The sequence below is a fragment of the Microtus ochrogaster genome, assembly GCF_000317375.1.
Source record: "Microtus ochrogaster isolate Prairie Vole_2 chromosome 14 unlocalized genomic scaffold, MicOch1.0 chr14_random_3, whole genome shotgun sequence".
Classification (NCBI taxonomy): Eukaryota; Metazoa; Chordata; class Mammalia; order Rodentia; family Cricetidae; genus Microtus; species Microtus ochrogaster.
In genome coordinates, this window is record NW_004949098.1 from 12,205,774 (window position 1) to 12,225,241 (window position 19,468).

General features: G+C 43.0%; 1 protein-coding gene across 1 annotated transcript in view; it reads right to left on the reverse strand.

Moving 5' to 3' along the window:
- The window catches only part of Polr1a (RNA polymerase I subunit A), a 66,164-nt gene that overhangs the window by 45,694 nt on the left and 1,002 nt on the right, over nucleotides 1-19,468 (reverse strand). Inside the window, exons 2-12 of the mRNA XM_005364745.3 lie at nucleotides 16,533-16,737; nucleotides 15,292-15,441; nucleotides 12,729-12,836; nucleotides 11,789-11,874; nucleotides 11,567-11,670; nucleotides 7,562-7,669; nucleotides 5,599-5,704; nucleotides 5,205-5,367; nucleotides 2,662-2,832; nucleotides 2,347-2,469; nucleotides 325-555 (exon numbers count right to left, since the gene is read on the reverse strand). Of these exons, the coding sequence (XP_005364802.1) occupies nucleotides 325-555; nucleotides 2,347-2,469; nucleotides 2,662-2,832; nucleotides 5,205-5,367; nucleotides 5,599-5,704; nucleotides 7,562-7,669; nucleotides 11,567-11,670; nucleotides 11,789-11,874; nucleotides 12,729-12,836; nucleotides 15,292-15,441; nucleotides 16,533-16,737 (1,555 nt within the window). The remainder of the gene's footprint in view (nucleotides 1-324; nucleotides 556-2,346; nucleotides 2,470-2,661; nucleotides 2,833-5,204; nucleotides 5,368-5,598; nucleotides 5,705-7,561; nucleotides 7,670-11,566; nucleotides 11,671-11,788; nucleotides 11,875-12,728; nucleotides 12,837-15,291; nucleotides 15,442-16,532; nucleotides 16,738-19,468) is intronic.

A 19,468-nucleotide genomic window follows, 5' to 3' on the forward strand; every position in this document is an offset into this window, starting at 1 on the left:
AACAAGGCAAGTGAGGACGGGCCTATAGTGCTGCTGCTAGCACCGGACAGCAATAGGAACGAATGGTCACCATGCCAAGCCCAGAGTGTCTCTGCTCTTCCAAAGTTCCTTCTAGACAGGTGGGAACTTTGTCATGTTTGTACCCATTATTACAAATGGCCAATCTCAGAAATGCTAATTCAGTATGAGGGCTGAGTTCAAATTGTATTTCTCCCTAGCTCCAGTGAAGCTGCTCCTGATCTGAGTACCACCTTTCAAGTAGCCCCTTGCAAAGGTAGCATGCAGGAACCAGAAGGAACTAATCCTAAACCTTCATTCACTCACAATTTTTGTCCCATGGGGCTTAGGAGTGCCTGTGGCTGGTGTCAAGAGCTGTTTGGCCACAGCTTCTCGCTGTGTAGCATCCACTGCGCTCAGGGCTGTGCGACTGCCATCCTCATTGATGACCATGGAGGCTCCTGGGTGCACGTTGGGTCCATTAATGACTGCTTGTCTCAGTTCCTGCACGTTCCAGGGGGTAACTGGCTGAGGGTAGGTCAGTTTTGTGGCAAAGACCTAGAAACAGGATTGCATGTTAAAATTCAAGAGGGGCAAACAAAGGTTCCAGGAATACAAAAACTAACAAAATGAATTTTCTGATATCCTTCCAAACTGTAGGGACCATCCGCTTAGCCAAGGCTTTCGATAGGCAGAACGACATCTGTCTCCTTTGTGGAGTCATTGTGCTTTGCTCGCTCCCTTAAGGGAACAAACTGAGTAAATGATGCATTAGTTTCTTAAACGCACACTGAAACTTTACAGGTTTGCCAATAAAATCAGGGTTGCCAAAGGAGTGGTATGGGGCACTTGCTTAAGAGCCACCGTACCCTCCACATCTTAGCAGGCATCACTAACTGCTAAGGGTACTTGTGCTGAGCCCAGGCGTAGCATCAGCCAGTGGCATTTGAGGGGAAATGGATTTGCAATTCTGAGACCCGAGAACATTAAAGAGTTCTTTTGTCAACACTAGACTGAAACCTGCTCTAAAACAGGTGAGTTCTCTACAGTTAAGAGAGTTTCTGAACCACTGATTTTTATTTATTGATACTTCAACATATACACAAGTGCATCAAAGACTTTGGAGTTCAGGAAGTTAACACCCCAGGTCCTGTGTAGGAGCAGTGTGAGAGCCCTGCCATGATCCCACCTCTTTAGCTTTGTGCTAATGGACTTATCTACTGTTTGGTCACCACTTGGCCCACAGCTTTAGGAGACACTAATCTGGTACGTGGTTTCCTACCAGACTTTAGCTCCTTATCTCCCTGTGGGGGAGGGGAGGAGAGCTGCAGTTTTACCCACTCTGTTCTTCCTGATTCTCTTGTAACAACCCCTGGCCTCCACTACTCTGAGAACCCGGGTAGAGTAGGGACTAGTAAGTGAACAGCATTAGAATCTCTCCTCAGGATACAAGCCATTAGTAAATAAACCAGACACTCTAGGCACTGAGGTCAAAGCTAGGGTGGACTCTACATTCTGTCTAGAGAAGAAAATGAACATGCCTAGGCCTTTCCTTCTAGGGCTTCACACCTAAGAATACAGTTAGCTTTCATAGCGCCTTTCTTTGGTATAGAGTCCAGCTTTCTGCTGCAAGGACCTGCAGTTCCTGGGAGCCAAGGAACACAGGGTAGAGCCTTCTCTGCCTGTTCTTGACACAGCAGGCCCAGGAAGCCAAAATGTGCCGGAGAATCACAACACTTTAGTTCTGCTCATTAGCAACTTCCCAAGAGATGCAGGGTGGCGTGTAAGGAAATGAACTCTGCACAGAGGGAATTAAACCATCTTCAAATTATCGACCTCAAGGCCCATTACGGAGGAGTCTGCCGGAGAGCTGCTGCTAATGAGCGCCAAGGCTTTAACTGGTGGGGAAGAGAGAAAAGGAAGCTGGCTCGCCAAGGGAGCAAATGGTGGACAGGCGAGCCACTCATCCCTGGAACTGGGAGGGACAGGTGACACACATGTTGCCTTTCTGAGGGCTTTTCTACTCTCCACGGTCAGACACCCACATGGGATTGAAAGCCCCTTGCCCTCTCCTTTTCCCACCATGGACTCAGCTGGACATGGAAGGTTTAAAAACTAGGTTAAGACTGACAAGAATACGATACAGACACAGATGTGGAATAACCTCGGTAAAAGGATGGCAACACTGTTCTGTACCTCAAGTTCCTCCCCCACATGTGAAGCACTAGATGTTCTCCCCACCACAGCTATGATCGACCAGCAAACTAAACTCTGCCCCCAGACCTTTATGGCACACCAGCTATCTCCCAGCTACCACCAGCAAAATGAGGCCTCTCCCCAACAACACACCAAGGGAATCCCAATCTCATTCGTGTTGATGTACATATCTGGGCAAATGACCGAACGGGCAGCATAGTCAACTCGCTTTCCCATCATGTGCTTCCGGAACAAGCCTTCCTTCTTCTCAAGGATCTGTAAGGAGCAGAAGTGACAGTGACAGAACACCAGGTAACTCCACTACGTTTACTACTTTCCTGCTTCTGTGGCAGTGTGGATAATGTGCATTTATAAACATGTGGATGGGAGCTGGGGATATAGACCAGTTGTAAGCTGTGTATTACGGACCCTCACCAACTTGTGATGGGAATCCAATTCCCTGCTCACCTGTCTTATGCCAGGGTACTTTTCCAACATTAATTTGTCCATCTCACTGTCAAACACAATATTGACGTGGCTCTGAAGGCGAATCCAAATGTTGTAAAGCTTATCTGTGAGAGACTGGCCTGGAAGCATACTTAAAAAGGATCGGTCGATAATAACTGAAGATTCATTTTCCTGGGAAGACAAACCCAAGGGAATAGGAATGATTAGAGAAAAACCTGTTTTTACTCAACCTAGTTCTGATTTAAAAAAAAAAAAAAAGAGCTCAGCCTTGGAAATGCTAAAACTGGAGTTTAGCCTCTGAAGCTGACAGAAGATGAACTAAACTTGTTGTACGTATCAGTACACATCAGCCCCATCATATACCTATCAGCTTGTCTCTTTTAGTAGTAAAGTGAACTCAAAATTCATAAGCAGAGCAACACTGTGCTACGCACATGAGAAGCTGAGGCAGGAGAGTCTTGAAACCCTCCTGGACTACATAGAAAATCCTATCTCAAAAATCAAAACTAAACTAAGATTTAAAAAAAATGTGTGTGTGTGTAGGCTCCTATCTTAAGCTTCCTAATGTCTTGTGCACCAAAATAAAGAGGGCCTTAGCAGCCCTTCCCTTTTGGGTACTCTACTTCTGAGGCTTCTACCAGACAAGCGAGTTTCATGTGGAGTTGCCTCTTTAGTTAAAGGTTTAGGAAAACGTGAATTTATAAAAATGCGGGTGGAATGCTTGCTGCCATGCAGGAGCTCCACCCCAGCACTGCAGAATCTGTGTGATGGTACACTCTTGTAATTCCAGCATGAGGTAGCAGGAGGAATAAAGTCTAAAGTCAGTCTTGGCTATATAGTGACTTAAAGGCTAGCATGGGGTACATGAGATGCTATCTCCAAATAATAATAAACAAATAATAACAATAATAGTACTACTATTATTTTAATGTAGGTCAAATAATTTCTTAAAAAGAAAAGGCTTCCCATATAGTACTGTAGGTTTATAAGTCCTAAAGTGGGTTAGATTAAGTTACGGGCTGATCCTCAAGCTTAAATACTTATATAATCACTTAAAAATATTTCTATCCCATGTCCTGTCTCTTCTGCTTCTCCTGTTATCTGCTCAGGAAAGAGAAGTACAGAGATCCTAGAATGTCTTAGAGCACCACCTACTGGCCAAATTTGGCTGCAACTGGCCTAGGTGTTAAAGTCCTCCACTGTAGTTTAAATCAGAAAAAAAACTATCGGTGTATCAAGGTTAAGGGCAGGTGATGATCCAATAGATTATAGTGTCATGGTGATAATCTGGGTTTGCCCCCACAACCAAGGAATAAAGGAATCATCTAGGAGGGCACATGTAGTTCTGCAGGCAACATTATGGTCTCTTTCATCATGTGCATGACGGCAGAGGCATGTAGAGCTGAACCCATGGCCTATACAGCATTTGCTGGTTCAAAGCCACATGATTACTGTTGAAATGAACAAGATCTTGTCCACTGGCTTCTAGTCCCTAGGAACTGCTCCCGGGAGAGCACTGCTTTGGGAATACAATGATGAACACAAACTGGGAAAAGGACAAGAATATGTTTAATTAATCAAAGGGAAATTGGCTTAAGGATCAAGATGGCACTGGTTCTTCTCCAGAGATCAAGCCCTGTTATTACAAAAGTTTATCTCTACTCTGAAGGGACATTAAAATAAAATTTTTAGTCCTGGTCACTGGATTTGGTTATGTTATGGTTTTGTTTCCCATACTGGACCAGGGTCTGCAGATGGGAACTCTCTCTTACACTAAAACCTGTTAAAAGACGCCTATACTGACTGAAGTAAACTTCAGCAGAACCAGAGAAAGTTTCAAGGAGCCATGCAAAGGTAAGTGCCCAGGGGCAGTGGTGTCAATTTGTGATGTCACTGGCTAATAGCAGGACTATCTGAGTAGCTGGCAGGGAGTCTGAGAGGCTGTCTCTCCAAAGCTGGAGAAGGCCATTTCTATTTGCATCCTGACTGCATTTCGGGGATGAGAGTGACTTTAGCAAGTATTCTAAGTACCCAATTCAGCTTTATGTTCACTACAGTTAGTATAAGACCCAGAATAATGAAAGGGGTAAGGAAATGTCAATAGAACAGTCTTATTCTAGAAAACCCATTCTATATTGTCCTGGCTGCATTGCTGAAGTCCTTATTGAGCCTACAACACACATTCTTATAGCCCGAGGGAAGACTGCTTGCCTTAGAGCAGCTAGTGGTGCAGAGCAGCCTAGGTGTGAAACCTCACCATAACTACATACACTACAGTGGAGATGAGTCCAAGAAATCAAAGGGACTGACGAAACCATGGCACTGTCATTGGGCACAGAACCTAAACTACACCTACATTTATCTAGAATCAGGCCTGTGTTTGTCCCAACAATTCATACTGCCCACCATGGGTGCTGTCCACTGAATTAACATCTTGCACAGCCATAGGTTCTGTGCCTGCAAAGGGTTAGAACCAAGTGTGTAGTTCTTATCACACCAATCATTAACCAAGCCTATTATATCAGCACCGAGGCAGTCCTGACCTTGTCTGTGGTGAATTCTGTCACCTCACAGGGTAGTTTCTGTTCTTGGGCCATCAACGCCAGAAGTTTCCGGATCAAAACTGCATCCTTCATGACAGCTTGCAAGTTCACGGTCTGGCCGTTAGTAAACATCTGGTCCCCCAGGCGATTGACGGGGCGATACCTGCAGAGTGACATAAGATTCTTCAGCCTCTTAACCTATTTACCAAATTAACACAACACAACCAACTCAAACAACCATCCGTGTCTAGGACAATCAAATAACAGAGAATGCTCCGGCCACTACCTGCAGCCTTGGGCTGACAGTTTGATTTCTCAGTGCTCTAGCCTTTCCAGTCCTTGCTCAATACCTCTGCCCACCCTTTTCATGCAAAGTTAAGTTCAAACACATTACCTGGAAGGCGGCACCACTATGAAATCTAGAAAGAACATACTAGGGTTGAAACTGGACTCCATGCCAATATCATCCAATCCCGAAAAAAGGTAATTCAGGAAGAATCCTGCATTTGAAATAGAAACCAACAAGACTATTTAAGCCAATGTATAAAGATATAAAAATATCACTGGGAAAAAAAAAAACCCTCAAGGTATGGCAATGTGGAAGGTCCTTCCACATTGTATATGTGTTGCTTTTATTGGTTAATGAATAACTACTTTCGGCCAATGGTTTAACAGAATATAGCCAGGCTGAAAGATATATATATAGAGAGAGAAAGAGTAGGTGGAGTCAGAGTGAAGCCATGTAACCACAGCTGGGGACAGATGTGCCAGAACCTTGTCGGTAAGCCACAGCTATGTGGCGATACACAAATGAATAGAAATGGGTTAATTTAAGATATAAGAATTAACCAGAAATATGCTTAAGTTATTGGCCAAACAATGTTGCAAATAATTTGGTTTCTGAGTGATTATTTCAGGTATGGGCAACTGGGAACGAACAAGCAGCCTCCACGTACAGTATGGGATCATATGTAGTTAGAAAACAGTTTTTCATAAAAACAAACCAAAACCAGCCTGGGTATATGACAGCTTGTGTGCAAGTTAGATAACAAAAAGACACTCAGGGACAATAAGTAATGAGCTGTGCAGGAACATGAAATTGTTATCACCCTCTTGATGTGTAATCTTATATATATAATTAAATATTTGCTACTTTGGACTCTAGACAAACTTAATCAAAATTTTAAAAAAATCAGGTCAAAATAAAGTTTAGCCTTTTAAGAACAAAAGATAAACTGGGCAGTGTAGCCTTTAATCCTGAGTTCAAGGCCAGCCTGGTCTACACAGTAAGTTCAAGGCCAACCAGGGCTATATAGAGAAACCCTGTCTCAAAACCTCAAGGGGAAAAATATAACATTCTTTCCATGGGTATGCCAAAGCCAGTCTTCTGCAAACTGGATCAAAGACATATTTTTAAGTTTCAGGGGACCTCCAACAGCTTGGAGAAAACAAATAAAACCTGCCATAGAGAGCATCTTGCTAACTTGCCTATGCTTTCATTTCTGATAACCTGTTAACGCCATGCTTGTCTGTGAGCACTTAGCAGAGACCACAAGCAGTGTCCCAGAACACCCCTCAGAAGAGGGATGCAAGGACTTGAGTATCCTGCATAGATTGATATAGATTTAAAAGAGAACAGAGATTTCCCTTTCTGTGGGGAACTGAAATGTACAAAAGCTCATTCCTTGATTCACAAAATGAATTACCATAGAACATTTAAACGATTTTTATCTGGGGCTGAGATGGAGTTCAAGACAGGGTCTCAGTGTGAAGCCTCAGCTGTCTTAGAACTCACTCTGTAGACCAGGCTTGCCTGGAACTCACAGAGATCCACCCGCCTCTGCCTCCTGAGAGCTAGGACTAAAGGTGTACATCACCATGCCTAACTAAAACATCTTTTTTTTTTAAAAATTATTTTTATTTATGTGCATTGGTGTTTCGCTTGCATGTATGTCTGTGTGAGCGTGTCAGATCTTAGAGTTACAGACAGTTGTTAGCTGCCATGTAGGTGCTGGGAACTGAACTCGGGTCCTCTGGAAGAGCAACCAGTACTCTTAACCACACTAAGCCATCTCTCCAGCCCCTTAAAACATTTTTTTTTTTAAACTGGCATTTAAAAATAGATGCCAATGAAGCTTCCAGAAATGTATCAGTGTAGGAGTGACTGGACTCAATTATATGAGCTGCCCTTGCTCCTTTATGGCTCTAAGTCAATGTGCCCTGAAGCCTGCCCCAGACATATGGATGGATTCAGGCGAGAGTTACATTAATTAGAACTTTGGTTAAGGAAGTAGAGGGTGGGCTAATGAATGAACCAGGAAATCAAAGGTCACAGACAGAGGCTGTTTCTCTAGCACCTTCGTTCTTCCAAATGGCAAAAAGATGCTCTTGGGCGCTGCTAGGTGTCAGGTACCCTCGCTTCCCCAGCAGAGCGTCTTCAATTCCCGGAGCTGCCGGTACTCCTTCTGTAATGAGATAGATCCATTTTTTTTTGGTCCCCATTCCAAAAAATTTGAAACTTGTCCACAAACCTCAAACTTTTCAACCCAGATTTCCACCTGTACTCTAATTTCCAGAATAATGAAAACAAAACAACACATTATCATATAAAACCAGAGAGGCAGAGCAATAGACGATCACCAATAGCTCACAGTACTAATGGAACTATTTTCAGTGTTAAATAAGTACTTTACACAACACTGAAACCTTGCCAGGAACAGTGGTACAGGCCTATTACCATCAGGAGGAGGATGCAGAAAGATCAGGAGCTTCAGGACAGTGTGGGCTACACAATGAAATATTACCCCAAGACTACAAAAATCTTCTATGGATTTCTCTTCTCTCTTTTTCTTTTTGGTTGTTGTTATTGTTTGCTTTTGTTTTTGAGACAGGGTTCTCTGTGTGTAGCCCTGGCTGTCCTGAAACTTGCTCTGTAGACCAGGCTGACCTTGAACACACAGAGATCCGCTTACCTCTGCCTCCCAAGTGCTGGGATTTATTTTCTGCATGGATGTATTTTCACCAGAACTCTGTTCATTTGGTGATATCAGAGGTAAACAAGAACAACTGCTACCAAGTTTTCATCTAACTGACCACTATTCTGTTTGTTACTGAGACTACCTTATATAGCCCAGGCTAGCCTTGGAGTCCTGAGCCTCCTGCCTCCACCTCCTGAGAGAGCTGGGTTTAGATAGTTTATACTACCAAGCCCAGTTTCAATCACCAATTCTTTTTCCCTTTTTTTTTTTTTTTTTTTGAGACAGGGTTTCTCTGTATAGCCCTGGCTGTCCTGGAACTTGCTCTGTAGACCAGGCTAGTCTCAAACTCAGAGATCTGCCTGCCTCTGCCTTCTGAGTACATCACCATGCCCAGCTCCAATCACATTTCTGGTTGCATGAAGTTTCCTAATGTACTTAACTAAGGTTTTTTTTTTTTTTTTTTTTGGTTTTTCAAGACAGAGTTTCTCTAGAGCCTGTCCTGGAATTAGCTCTTATAGACCAGAATGGCCTCGAACTCACAGGGATCAACCTGCCTCTGCTTCCCAAGTGCTGGGATTAAAGACATGTGCCACCATCACTAGGCTTTAATTATACTCTTCTATTTGAACATCCAGCTCGAGTCTAGTGTTCTGCTTTTCTAAATAAACAATGGGCTGGGATACTAATTACTGGTAGAATATACCTTGCACAAATGAGGCCCTGGGTTCAATGTTCAGTACTGTATGAAAACAAGTAATATTATCTTTATACATATGGTATTCACCAGAAAGGGTTACAGAAGCAGAAGTAATACTTGTGGAGATTTTTTTCTTTATTGTGTGAATGTGAAAACACATGTACCACCATGCACACATGGAAGTCACACATATGAAATTTTGGGGACTTGGTTCTTTCTCCCAGTATGGGTTCTGGGGACAGAACATAGATTTGGACCCTAAGCACTTTCATTCACTGAGTATTCTTGCTAGTCCCTGTGTGAAGATTTCTACAGATTCAAATATACTGACTTTAGAAATATCACCTTAGTAGGTGAAGTTGGCTTCTTGGACTAGGCAAAATCCTTGAGAGGCTGATTACTAGCTATGCACAGATTAAGTAGAAATTTTTATTTAGGGTTGCCATTTAAGAGGCCAACTTCTAACAGTCAGATGAAGAACAAAAGCAATTTAAGTATCCTGTAGGCTCAAAATTGTCAGCATTTCCTGGGATGCCATACTAAAATGAAGCACTGCTCAATTCCCCCTTTTCTGGGTCTACCAGGTAGTGCTCCCAGCACCAGACAGTGCTGCCAGCACCAGACAGTGGCTAGGACACAGGTGACAGCTGCCAGCAGAGAACACACATTCTGCATATTCTAAACTATTCATAAACAACATCACTGTTTTACCCTGTTTTGTACTTTTAGCTAATCTTTCCCTTAACTAATAAAAAATAAAACCGACTAATCTACCGTGGAGTGGGTGTGTATGTAATAGTGGATGGCAAGGCAAAGGTCAGAGGACAACTTTCAGGAGTCAGTTCTGTCTTCCACCATGCAGGACCTGGAGACTGACCTCAGGTTGTCTGGCTTAGCTGAACCACCTCGCTAGCCCAATGTGGGTAAATAACATTTAAATGTTATTTATGCCGGGTGTGATGGCACACACCTTTAAGCCAGTACCTGGAAGACAGAGGCAGGATGACCTCTGTGAGTTCTAGGACAGCCTGGTCTACCTCAAGAGTTCCAGGACAGCCAGGACCATGAAGAGAGATGCTGTCTCAAACTCCTTCCAACCAAAGAGTTATTAAATAAAAAACAAAAACAAAACAAAACAATAACAACAACAAAAAAAATCAATCCTAAAGCCAAAACAAAGACTATTTTCTACAGGTTTCTAATGCCCAGCCTTTTGGTTGCACCTTATTCTTGCAGTTACAGCAAAAGATTGCCTCACATGAATGGGCTTTGTTGTGCCCAGATTATGACCCCCATAGAGAGACCACCAGAGAGGTCCAGGCTATAATAATTCAGCCTGATTATTATGATTATAATCAGCGTAATACAAACATGTTTGGAACCCCTGTCTCTAAATGACCCCTACAGCAAGGTAGAGAGAGGAGTTGTATCTCCTCTGTGGGGTAAGCTTTTAAAGGCATAACTACAAAGAGGCTTTTTGAAGTTGCTTTGGCACAGGTGTAAGGATTTTTGCTCCCTCCCATCCTGCTAAGTCAGTTTTCTCCTTGTTCTCAGAGCAAGGCCATCTTTATCAGCCTGTACCAGGTGGCCAGGCATAATTTCTAGGGTGGGAGAAAAAAAGGCCACTATCTTCCTAAAAACAAGCAAATCTGGGTTTCTATTTTTAAAACATTCTGCTAAAAAATTCCTTTTCGTCCCTTTAAAAATACGGGATGAGGGTCCCACAGGCTTGACTAAGACAGGCTACCTTCCCTGGGCACTGCCCCCTAACTAGAGCTATTCTCTAAAATTCTGAACATCTGTTTTCAATGTCTCAGCATTTTCTAGGATAGACTGGGGGCGCGGTAGCAACAGTCAGTGTCAGTGTAAGGAAATATTTCCATGGCCCTCGCAGGTAAGGGAAGGAAAATCCACTCTTGCGTTGTTAGCTGTTCACCATCAAACAGCACTTAGCAGTCTTTCAGGGTATGGGATCTCACTCTGGGTACTAGAAAACAGAAAGGCAATGACCAGAAAACCTGGCATGCTTCAAATGAGTGTGTAAGTTAGTTAATAGAGCCACACCTACACTAGCTCTGATGAGTGCTCAGGTAAATCTAAAGTGTTACAGCTGGACAAACTAAATAGAGATTGTATAGGAACTCACTGTGCTTGCTACCCTGTAAGTCTAAGTTGAATCTACAAAGGTTATTAAAAATCAGTACACAGAGCCAGGCGGTGTTGGTACACACCTTTAATCTCAGCACTTGGGAGACAGAGGTAGGTGGATCTCCGAGTTTGAGGCTAGCCTGTTCTACAGAGTGAATTCCAGGTCTACACAGAGAAACCTGTCTTAAAAAACAAAAATAAAACAAAACAAAACAAGAAAACAAAAACAAAACAGCAACCCTTGCCAGAGTCTCAAAGTGAAAAAAAAAAAAAAAAAAAAAAAGATAAAGCCAGGCAGTAGTGGTTCACGCCTTTAATTTTAGCACTTAGGAGGCAGAGGCAAACAGATCTCTTTGAGTTCGAGGCCAGCCTGGTCTATAAGAACTAGTTCTAGGACAGGCTCCAAAGCTACAGAGAAACCCTGTATCAAAAAACCAAAAAAGAACAAAAGAACACTCACTCTCCAGACCCAAGAAGCCAGGACTCACCTGAGGTGACACATGCATGGCTAGAGCTCCTTAGAGACCCAGTCTGCTTACCTGGGGGCTCTGCATCCTTCTGGCCAGATTTTCTGTGCACCGTGGCTGGGTATGTAATTGTTAGCTTACTGTTGTGTTCCTTTCGAACCACTGACCGTCCAGTCCTACACATGAGAATACGTGCGGGGAGAAACAAACCCCAATGAGACATTTAGCAATGGTGCTGGGTGACTGGCCAAACAGCTCAACCAGGAATGGGAAAGGCTGGTGGACAATACTCACTTGCAGTGCGGACATCGCTTAGCGGCCATATGCGTCTTCCAGAAGTGAGCAACAAGTTTGCTCCTGCTTTCACAGACATTTTTCACCTGTTTAAAGTCAGAGACTGTTACAGTGCCTTATTTTAGGTAGTCTCACTTTGTAGCCCAGATTAGCCTAAGATGTGTGAGATCTTTACTGTAGTACAGATGTGTACTCCATGCCTGCACTGCAGCGTCATTCTGAGATTACAATCTCTATGTATTTAGCAGTTCTCCACTTTTACTTTAACTGGAGGAAATCGTCCTGGTAGCTTGAATGAGAAATACCCTCTGTAATGCTCGGGCATTTGAATACTTGGTCCCTAGTTGGTGGCACTGTTTGGGTAGGTTATGGAACCTTTGGGGATTTGGCCTGCCTAGAGGAAGTCTATCAGTGGGCAATGTCTAAGAGTTCATAGACTTGCCCCACTTCCAGTTTGCTCTCTGCTTCATATTTGCAGCTGATTTCTTAGTCTGGGGCCTCCCACCATCACAACTCCACTTCTGGAAGCATAAGAGCAATAAACTCTGCATCCTTAAGCCGTCTTTGTCATGGTGTTTTATTTATCACAGCAACAAAAAGTTACTAAAACACACCCTTTCTTAAACAAAATGTCCCACAAAACACTCTTTAACACAGCTATCTGGGGGTTAGAAAGATGGCTCAGCGGTTAAGAGCACTGGCAGCTCTTCCAGAGGTCCTGAGTTCCATTTATTTATATTTTTTACGTATGAATGCTCTGTGTGTATTCCTACATGCCAGAAGAGGGCATCAGATCCTATGGATGGCTGTGAGCCACCATGGGACTGAAACCTAAGTCTACCCTGAGAAGCCAGAAACGTATGCAGAAGATGGCACAGAGAAACTATGGTTACCAGGTTAAAAGCAGAATGTTACGGAAAGGGAGATGGTGGTAACTCACATTTGCACCTTGGGACCCCAAGAGGTTGTTCTGTAGAATTTTGTTTGTGTATTCTTCTAACTCTTCTTGAATTTCGAAGGCAGAAGGATCAGCAGTTTCTTCCAGAAACTGAAACAGAGGAAGACTATTGTAATACCTTACAGTAACTGTCTGATGATCAGTAGGGTTAGGGCTGGCCTCTTCAAGGACTGAGATCAATCTAAGGGAGGAAAGGAAGCCTGAGTCACTGTGCTACACTTACACACAGTGAAGTGGGCTAGGGATGTGGTCAGTGGTAAGCGGAGCATTTGCTTGCCTAGCACAAACAAGGCCCCAGGTTTTACCCCGAAACACAACAACAAATCCTTTTCTAGTGACTGTGGCCTGGACTATTTGGGTCAAATTAAAGACTGCAAAGACTTGAGACAAAAGTGTTTCTAACACCTCAATTCTCTGAAGAGCTGATAGGTCAATGGGGAAGCAGCAGGCCAAACTGAAGTAAAAAGAGGGGTCCAGTGAGGTCAGTGTATATGAGCTGGGGATCACCCAGTACTCTTATGCATCTCTGTGGAAGATACTGGCATAGATGTCTCTAAGAGGCCCTGGAAATCTGTGTAGAGATAGCCCTGGCCTCAAATTCATTTTCTAACTCATCAATTTCTGTAGGCCCATATTTCTATATGGTGTGGCAGCCAGACTCTGAAGCCACAGCCCCACCTGAGGCAGTCATGTAGCATTAACAAAGGGTCAGGATGTTGTTATTCCTTTCTTTGTAATTTGGAGGATGCCTGATAGAGATGTTGATTCAAGCCTACATGACAGCTACCATACAGAGCAGACAGGTAGTTGTGGAGGTGACAAAAAGCCATTCACCTGGTTACCTAGGAGACAGAATGCTAATGTATTTCCCCTAAGTTAAGTTTTGGTATAAAGACTGTTTGGGGAATAAGCAGAAAATTTCTTCAGGATGTGAACTGAGGATATCATGAGGGATCTCAGAGAATCTCCCTCCCAATGAAACCATGTGAGTCATGTCTTTATTCCCGTCTCCTCTACGCCGGTCCAGAGAGAGTTTACGTTGGGGTCTGGTAGAGAAATAATTGAGGGTCCGGGCTAGCACCAGACCCCAACAGATTTTATGGTTTTCATTTTGAAGCCCTCAGTGATGAAGAAACAGAAATCAACACCAAGAATGAGTACAAAGGTAGTATCAAATGGGACATTGGCCACTTCCCAAACCCAACACACAGGCCTATTAAGGTAAGGACCTGAAGGGTCCCTCTCAGGAAACAAGCCAAGCACAACTGCACACAGGTAGACCAGGGCCTTAAGCCTGGACAATGAAGGTTTCAGACTGGGAATACCACCCAAGTGGAGAAGTAGCCTGACTCCTCTCTGAAGACGGCAACAGCACCTAGCAATCGAAAGTACGTATATGATGACTAGACATCAAAGGGTGCCAAATGTATACAGGATTATATTTCTGTTTGCATATTTCATAACAAAACAAAGAAAATAAACATAGGAGCCATGAGTACTTTTACGAAGATAAAATTAAATTTGGATAAGAGAAATCCCTAGAAACACATAACTTCTTTGATTAAAGGCTTAGCAAAATCTTTATCTCCCTTCACTCTCTTGCAGGCAAATTTGACTGTGGGTTAATGGTTTAGCTTTGTTTTCTTGGAGGCAAAAAGGATGAGAATTTCTACTATTGGCAGAAACTGGCCCAGGCTTTGAGACTGCTTCTCTATTGAGAGGGTGGTGAGTACCTAGTGCAAACCTTAGCTCTCTGCTTTCCCAAAGCAGGTCCTGGAGGCTCCCCAGCAGTGCTGAACTACTACAAAACACGATATGTCAGGCGCTGATGCCTTGGCATCTCTCATCCTCTACAAACGCTTTCTTTCAGGGCGTTTGATAGAGAACTTCTTGAGACTGAAAAGATGGATTAGGAATTAAGAGCATCAGCTTCTCTCCCAGAGGACCTGAGTTAGGTTCCCAGAATGTACATGGCGGCTGACACCATGTAGATAGTTAGCCTCTCTAGCAGCAGTCAGAAGATCCAACAGTCTCCTCCAAGGCATCAGGCATGTTATGTAGAACACACATAAACACAAGCAAAACATTCATACATATAAAATAAAAATATCCAAAAAATTTAAAGAGAGAAGTTTCTTAACTCATTTTTTTTTAAGATTGAATCAATGCAGGTACCCAAACTCTATAGGACAATATGAGAAAGGAAATTTACAGGTCAATCCAACTCAAGATTAGATGTAGAAATCCTAAGCTAAATACTAGGAAGCCAAATCTACAACACATTACAAAGCAATTTATATCACGGGGCATGGCAACACAGCTCTTTAATTCCAGTACCCAGGAGGCAGAGGAAGGAGATCTCTGTGAGTTCGAGGCCAGTCTACATAGCAAGTTTCAGGACAGCTGGGGCTATATACAGAGAAACCCTGCCTCAAATGATTAAAAAAAAAAAAAACAAGGGTCAAACATTCTGAAGACTATTGGGGTGGCAATTAAGGACAACATACAAGCATCTCTTGATGTCCTGGTTTCCATACCAACCTACCCTGCTCAGAATTCCTTCAAGCTCATAGACCGCTTGTAGAGCTCCAACTTCCAGGACTCGAAGCTGGCAGACCAACAGGTGAATGGCAGCCCGAGGACAAGTCAGCATGTGGCAACTTAAACAGGAACCTCGGAGCAGAAGGTAGAGTTTCTAAAGAGTGGGGACAAAAAGAAGCAAGACATTATAAGGAGACAGAGAACTCATTGATTTCCATTGTACAAGCGATTTTCTTCACATAGTCTGTCTCCTGAAGAATTCCACTTCTGCCTCTGCTATAGTCTTTTAGACCTATAAGTAAACTAGACAAACATTCCCAAATATCTTTTGATTTCATTTTAAACCATTCAAATTTGAAATTCATATAGAATGAATTCATGGTCTGAGAAAAGGAATTCTTTTAGTTTTATACCAACTACTTAACTAAGACAATAGCCTTTCTTTAATCTGCTTAACTCCCGGAGGCTAGGTTCCTTGAAATAAGACCTAAACAGACCCAAGTGACAGTCTAGACAGGAGCTTCATTGTGATGTTATTGGTCTTCCTTTGGGGGCTTTGCTTCTTCTGCCAAGAAACCACACTTGGCAGACCTAGCTGAAAAGCCAATGGTCTTGGGAGCACCAGAAATCCCTATATTACTAGGGAGGTGACTGCCACCCAGCTTTCTGAAGGACACAGAGCCCTTGAAATGAAAGGGCATAAATCAGGATTAGACCCTGAGTCTTGGATAGGTGGATGTGTGGCTCCCTAAACATTTCCCTCTTACATGAACAAAACTTGCTATGGCTTTCCTCAACTGGAATCAAACTGAAGTTCTCCACGTAAGTCTGTACCATAAGCTGAAGTTACACGGCAAGCATCCCTAATCTGAGAATCTAAAACCCTGAACTCCTTGAGCCCTGACATATAAGAAAACAAATTCAACATATGACTTCATGGATTAAGGGTTTAGTAAAAATGTAGGAACATCAGGAATACAATCTCCTTTAGGCTATGTATATGAGGTATGTATAATTATGAATGAATTCATGTTTATATTTGGTTTTATCCTATAATATCACCATAATGTAGACTGCAAATATTCTAAAACCTGAAATTCAAATCAATTTTGGTCTCAAGCATTTTGGACAATAGATACTCAAGGAACATGTACTTGGTCCCTCAAGGATTTTTCTTTCTAAAGAAAGAGGAACAAAGGACGGTCCTCACAACACCAGCACCCCCAAGACCAAACCTGCACATACATCGAAGAGAAGAGGGTTGTACACGGTGAGCGGGAGCTCAATGTGGCCCAGGTGTCCCGAGCAGTTGTTGAAGTCCTGCACGCAGGTAGAGCACACTTCTTTGGAATCTGCCGGACCCAAAGCCAAATCATACAGGCCATTTGCTGAAGGGTTTCCCAGGCTGTCCACATAGCGAGGATTTGTAATGGATTTAACACTTAATTTCCTGAGGAGATGAAAAAAAGAACCAAGGAAAGCTCAGGTTATTAGCTTCTCTGATGTTGAAGTGAGAGAGGCGGCTTATAAACCAGACCTGACTGGAAAGCTCAAATTCTTCAATGAAGGGATTGCCATATAACAGAATAACAAATTCAAGAAAATTCAACACAAATAAAATCATAAAAAAACAACTTCCTTTATGCAAAATTTCATCCCTTTGCTTAATGGAATCTTGTAACTGTCAAATAACTAGTCTTGTACCCACTAACAGCATGTTACTGTGCCACATAAGACAGCAAGTGTGCAGCCTGTGTGTGCTCTACTCAACTGTATTTGGGTGTTCACACAACAATCAAACAGCTGGAAAGTATCCTTCTTAAATGTCATATAAACGTACTTTACAAGGCCTAGTTTGCCTTTTGTGGCTCCAAAGCCACAGAGAAACCCTGTCTCGAAAAACCAAAAAAAAAAAAAAAAAATCTAGTTTAGACAATCGAGGGGAGCCAGACTAACCCAAAGTTTTCTCAGAGGCCCTGATGAAAGGATTGTCCAGAAGGGGACTTGGTAAGGCCAGTCTAGAGGAGGAGTCAGTCAGGGTTGCAGCTTCTAAGGAACCAACTCTTCCTCCTCGGCTGCGGCTATCAGTCCTAAGGCAGTGGTGTCTGAAGTTTCCTGTGTTCTCTTTGCCAACACTGTCTGACTTAGCTCTCTGCAGACTTTGGCGGACTTCCTCCCTATAAATAGTATATAAGATGCTGTACTTCCTAATAAGTTTAGTTGGCATAAGACATAGCTTGTGCAAGACCTCCTGACATCAGCTTTTCTCTTCTCTTATGTTTCTATCCCTTGGCACCTCCCCATCAGGACCCTGTCACTGAAGAACGACCTGCTGGTCCGGGTCAGACCACAAATGTAAGAACAGATACCACCCTATCTTGCACTCTAGAGGGAACAACAACAGCAACAAAAGACTGTGAGCTGTGCGGTCAGGAAAACTGATGGTGGTCCATAGGAATGAAGCTGCACAGATCTGAAAGACTCTCATGGTCCACGCCACTGTAAGAACCAAGAATAGATGGAGACAGCTCTTCTGCTTGGCTCTCTCTTCTGCGGTTACTTTTCTACTGGTAAACCAATGTCAGCACTTTATCTAACTCACTGCTGTATAGGTGGTCTCTTCCTCCAGCATGGAGGCAACTGGCAACCTTGAACTCAGTAATACTGAAAAAAAATTGCTTAGTTGTTCTGTTTTACAATCCTAATTTTTGAAACTGCAATAAAATATACATAAAACATAGCGTGTTAACCAATTTTAGGGTGCAGTTAAGTGTTATTAACACAGCACGCTGTGCCATCATCAGCACTACCCACCTCTAGAACCTTATTTCCCTGTCCCTAACTCCTGGCAACCATCTCTGTACTTTCTATTTCAATTAATCTGACTGTTCCAGCACCTATTAATAAATGGAATCAGCCAGTACCTACCTTCTCATGACTGGATTATTTTGTTAAGCACTTCACAGTTATAGATAAAATATATCAGAACTTCTTTCCTTTTTAGGGATGAGTCAATAATAGTGCATGCTGTGTCAACAGTCCATGCTGTGTCAACAGTGCATGCTGTCAACAGTGCACGCCGTGTCAACAGTGCACGCTGTGTCAACAGTGCACGCTGTCAACAGTGCACGCTGTCAACAGTGCACGCCGTGTCAACAGTGCATGCTGTCAACAGTGCACGTCGTGTCAACAGTGCATACTGTCAACAGTGCATGCTGTGTCAACAGTGCACGCTGTGTCAACAGTCCACACTGTGTCAACAGTCCACGCTGTGTCAACAGTGCACGCTGCATCTCACCTCATCAACTCATCCACTGACGGACATTTGGGCTAGTTCTACTTTCTGGCAATAGCAAATACAGCTGCTCTGAAGGTGTATGCACAAAGCCAAGAGAATTCCTAGATCTGACATCAATGCCATTTTAACTTGATGAACAAGTTATTTGATTTTCACAATGTCAGCACCATCTTCATCAACACCTGTATTTTCTAGGTGTGTGTGTGTATTTGCTTTTTTGAGGACACAATGATGGTGCTGAGGTGGCGCCTCACTGTGCTTCTGATCCACACTGATTTTAGGATGCTGAGCATCTTCTCATGTCCATCTGTGAATATTCTGTAGCACTATGTATATTCAAGTCCTTTACTGCCTGTAGTGTTCAGGAACAGTAAGAAGGCCAAGGTAACTGCAGTAAAAGTTAAGTTCGGAGACCAGAACGACCCTTCCATGTTATTAAGGGCACGGTAATAATTTGGAAGAGGATGAAAAGCTACCAGCTCCTAATAATAAAATGGAGCATTAATTATTTAATGCCAGAGCCAAATGTCAACATCAAGGAAGTCCTTGTAGACCCATGAGACTCAATTCAACCCCTCTGGGGAGGGGGTATCACATTGAGATATCCTGCATATCAGATAATTACATTACCATTTATAACAGTAGCAGAGTAAAAACTTTATGGTTGGAGGTCACTACAACATGAGGAACAGTAGTAAATGGTTGCAGCATTAGGAAAATTGAGAACCACTGTTGTGGTTACACTAAGCATCTTTCCCCGAGGGTAAACTCCTAGGAAGGTTTGAAGAGTAATAGGATGCCGACAATTTGCACTTTAAAATAATGTTGACAGGGCTGGAGAGATGGCTCGGTGGTTAAGAACACTAGCTGCTCTTCCGAGAGG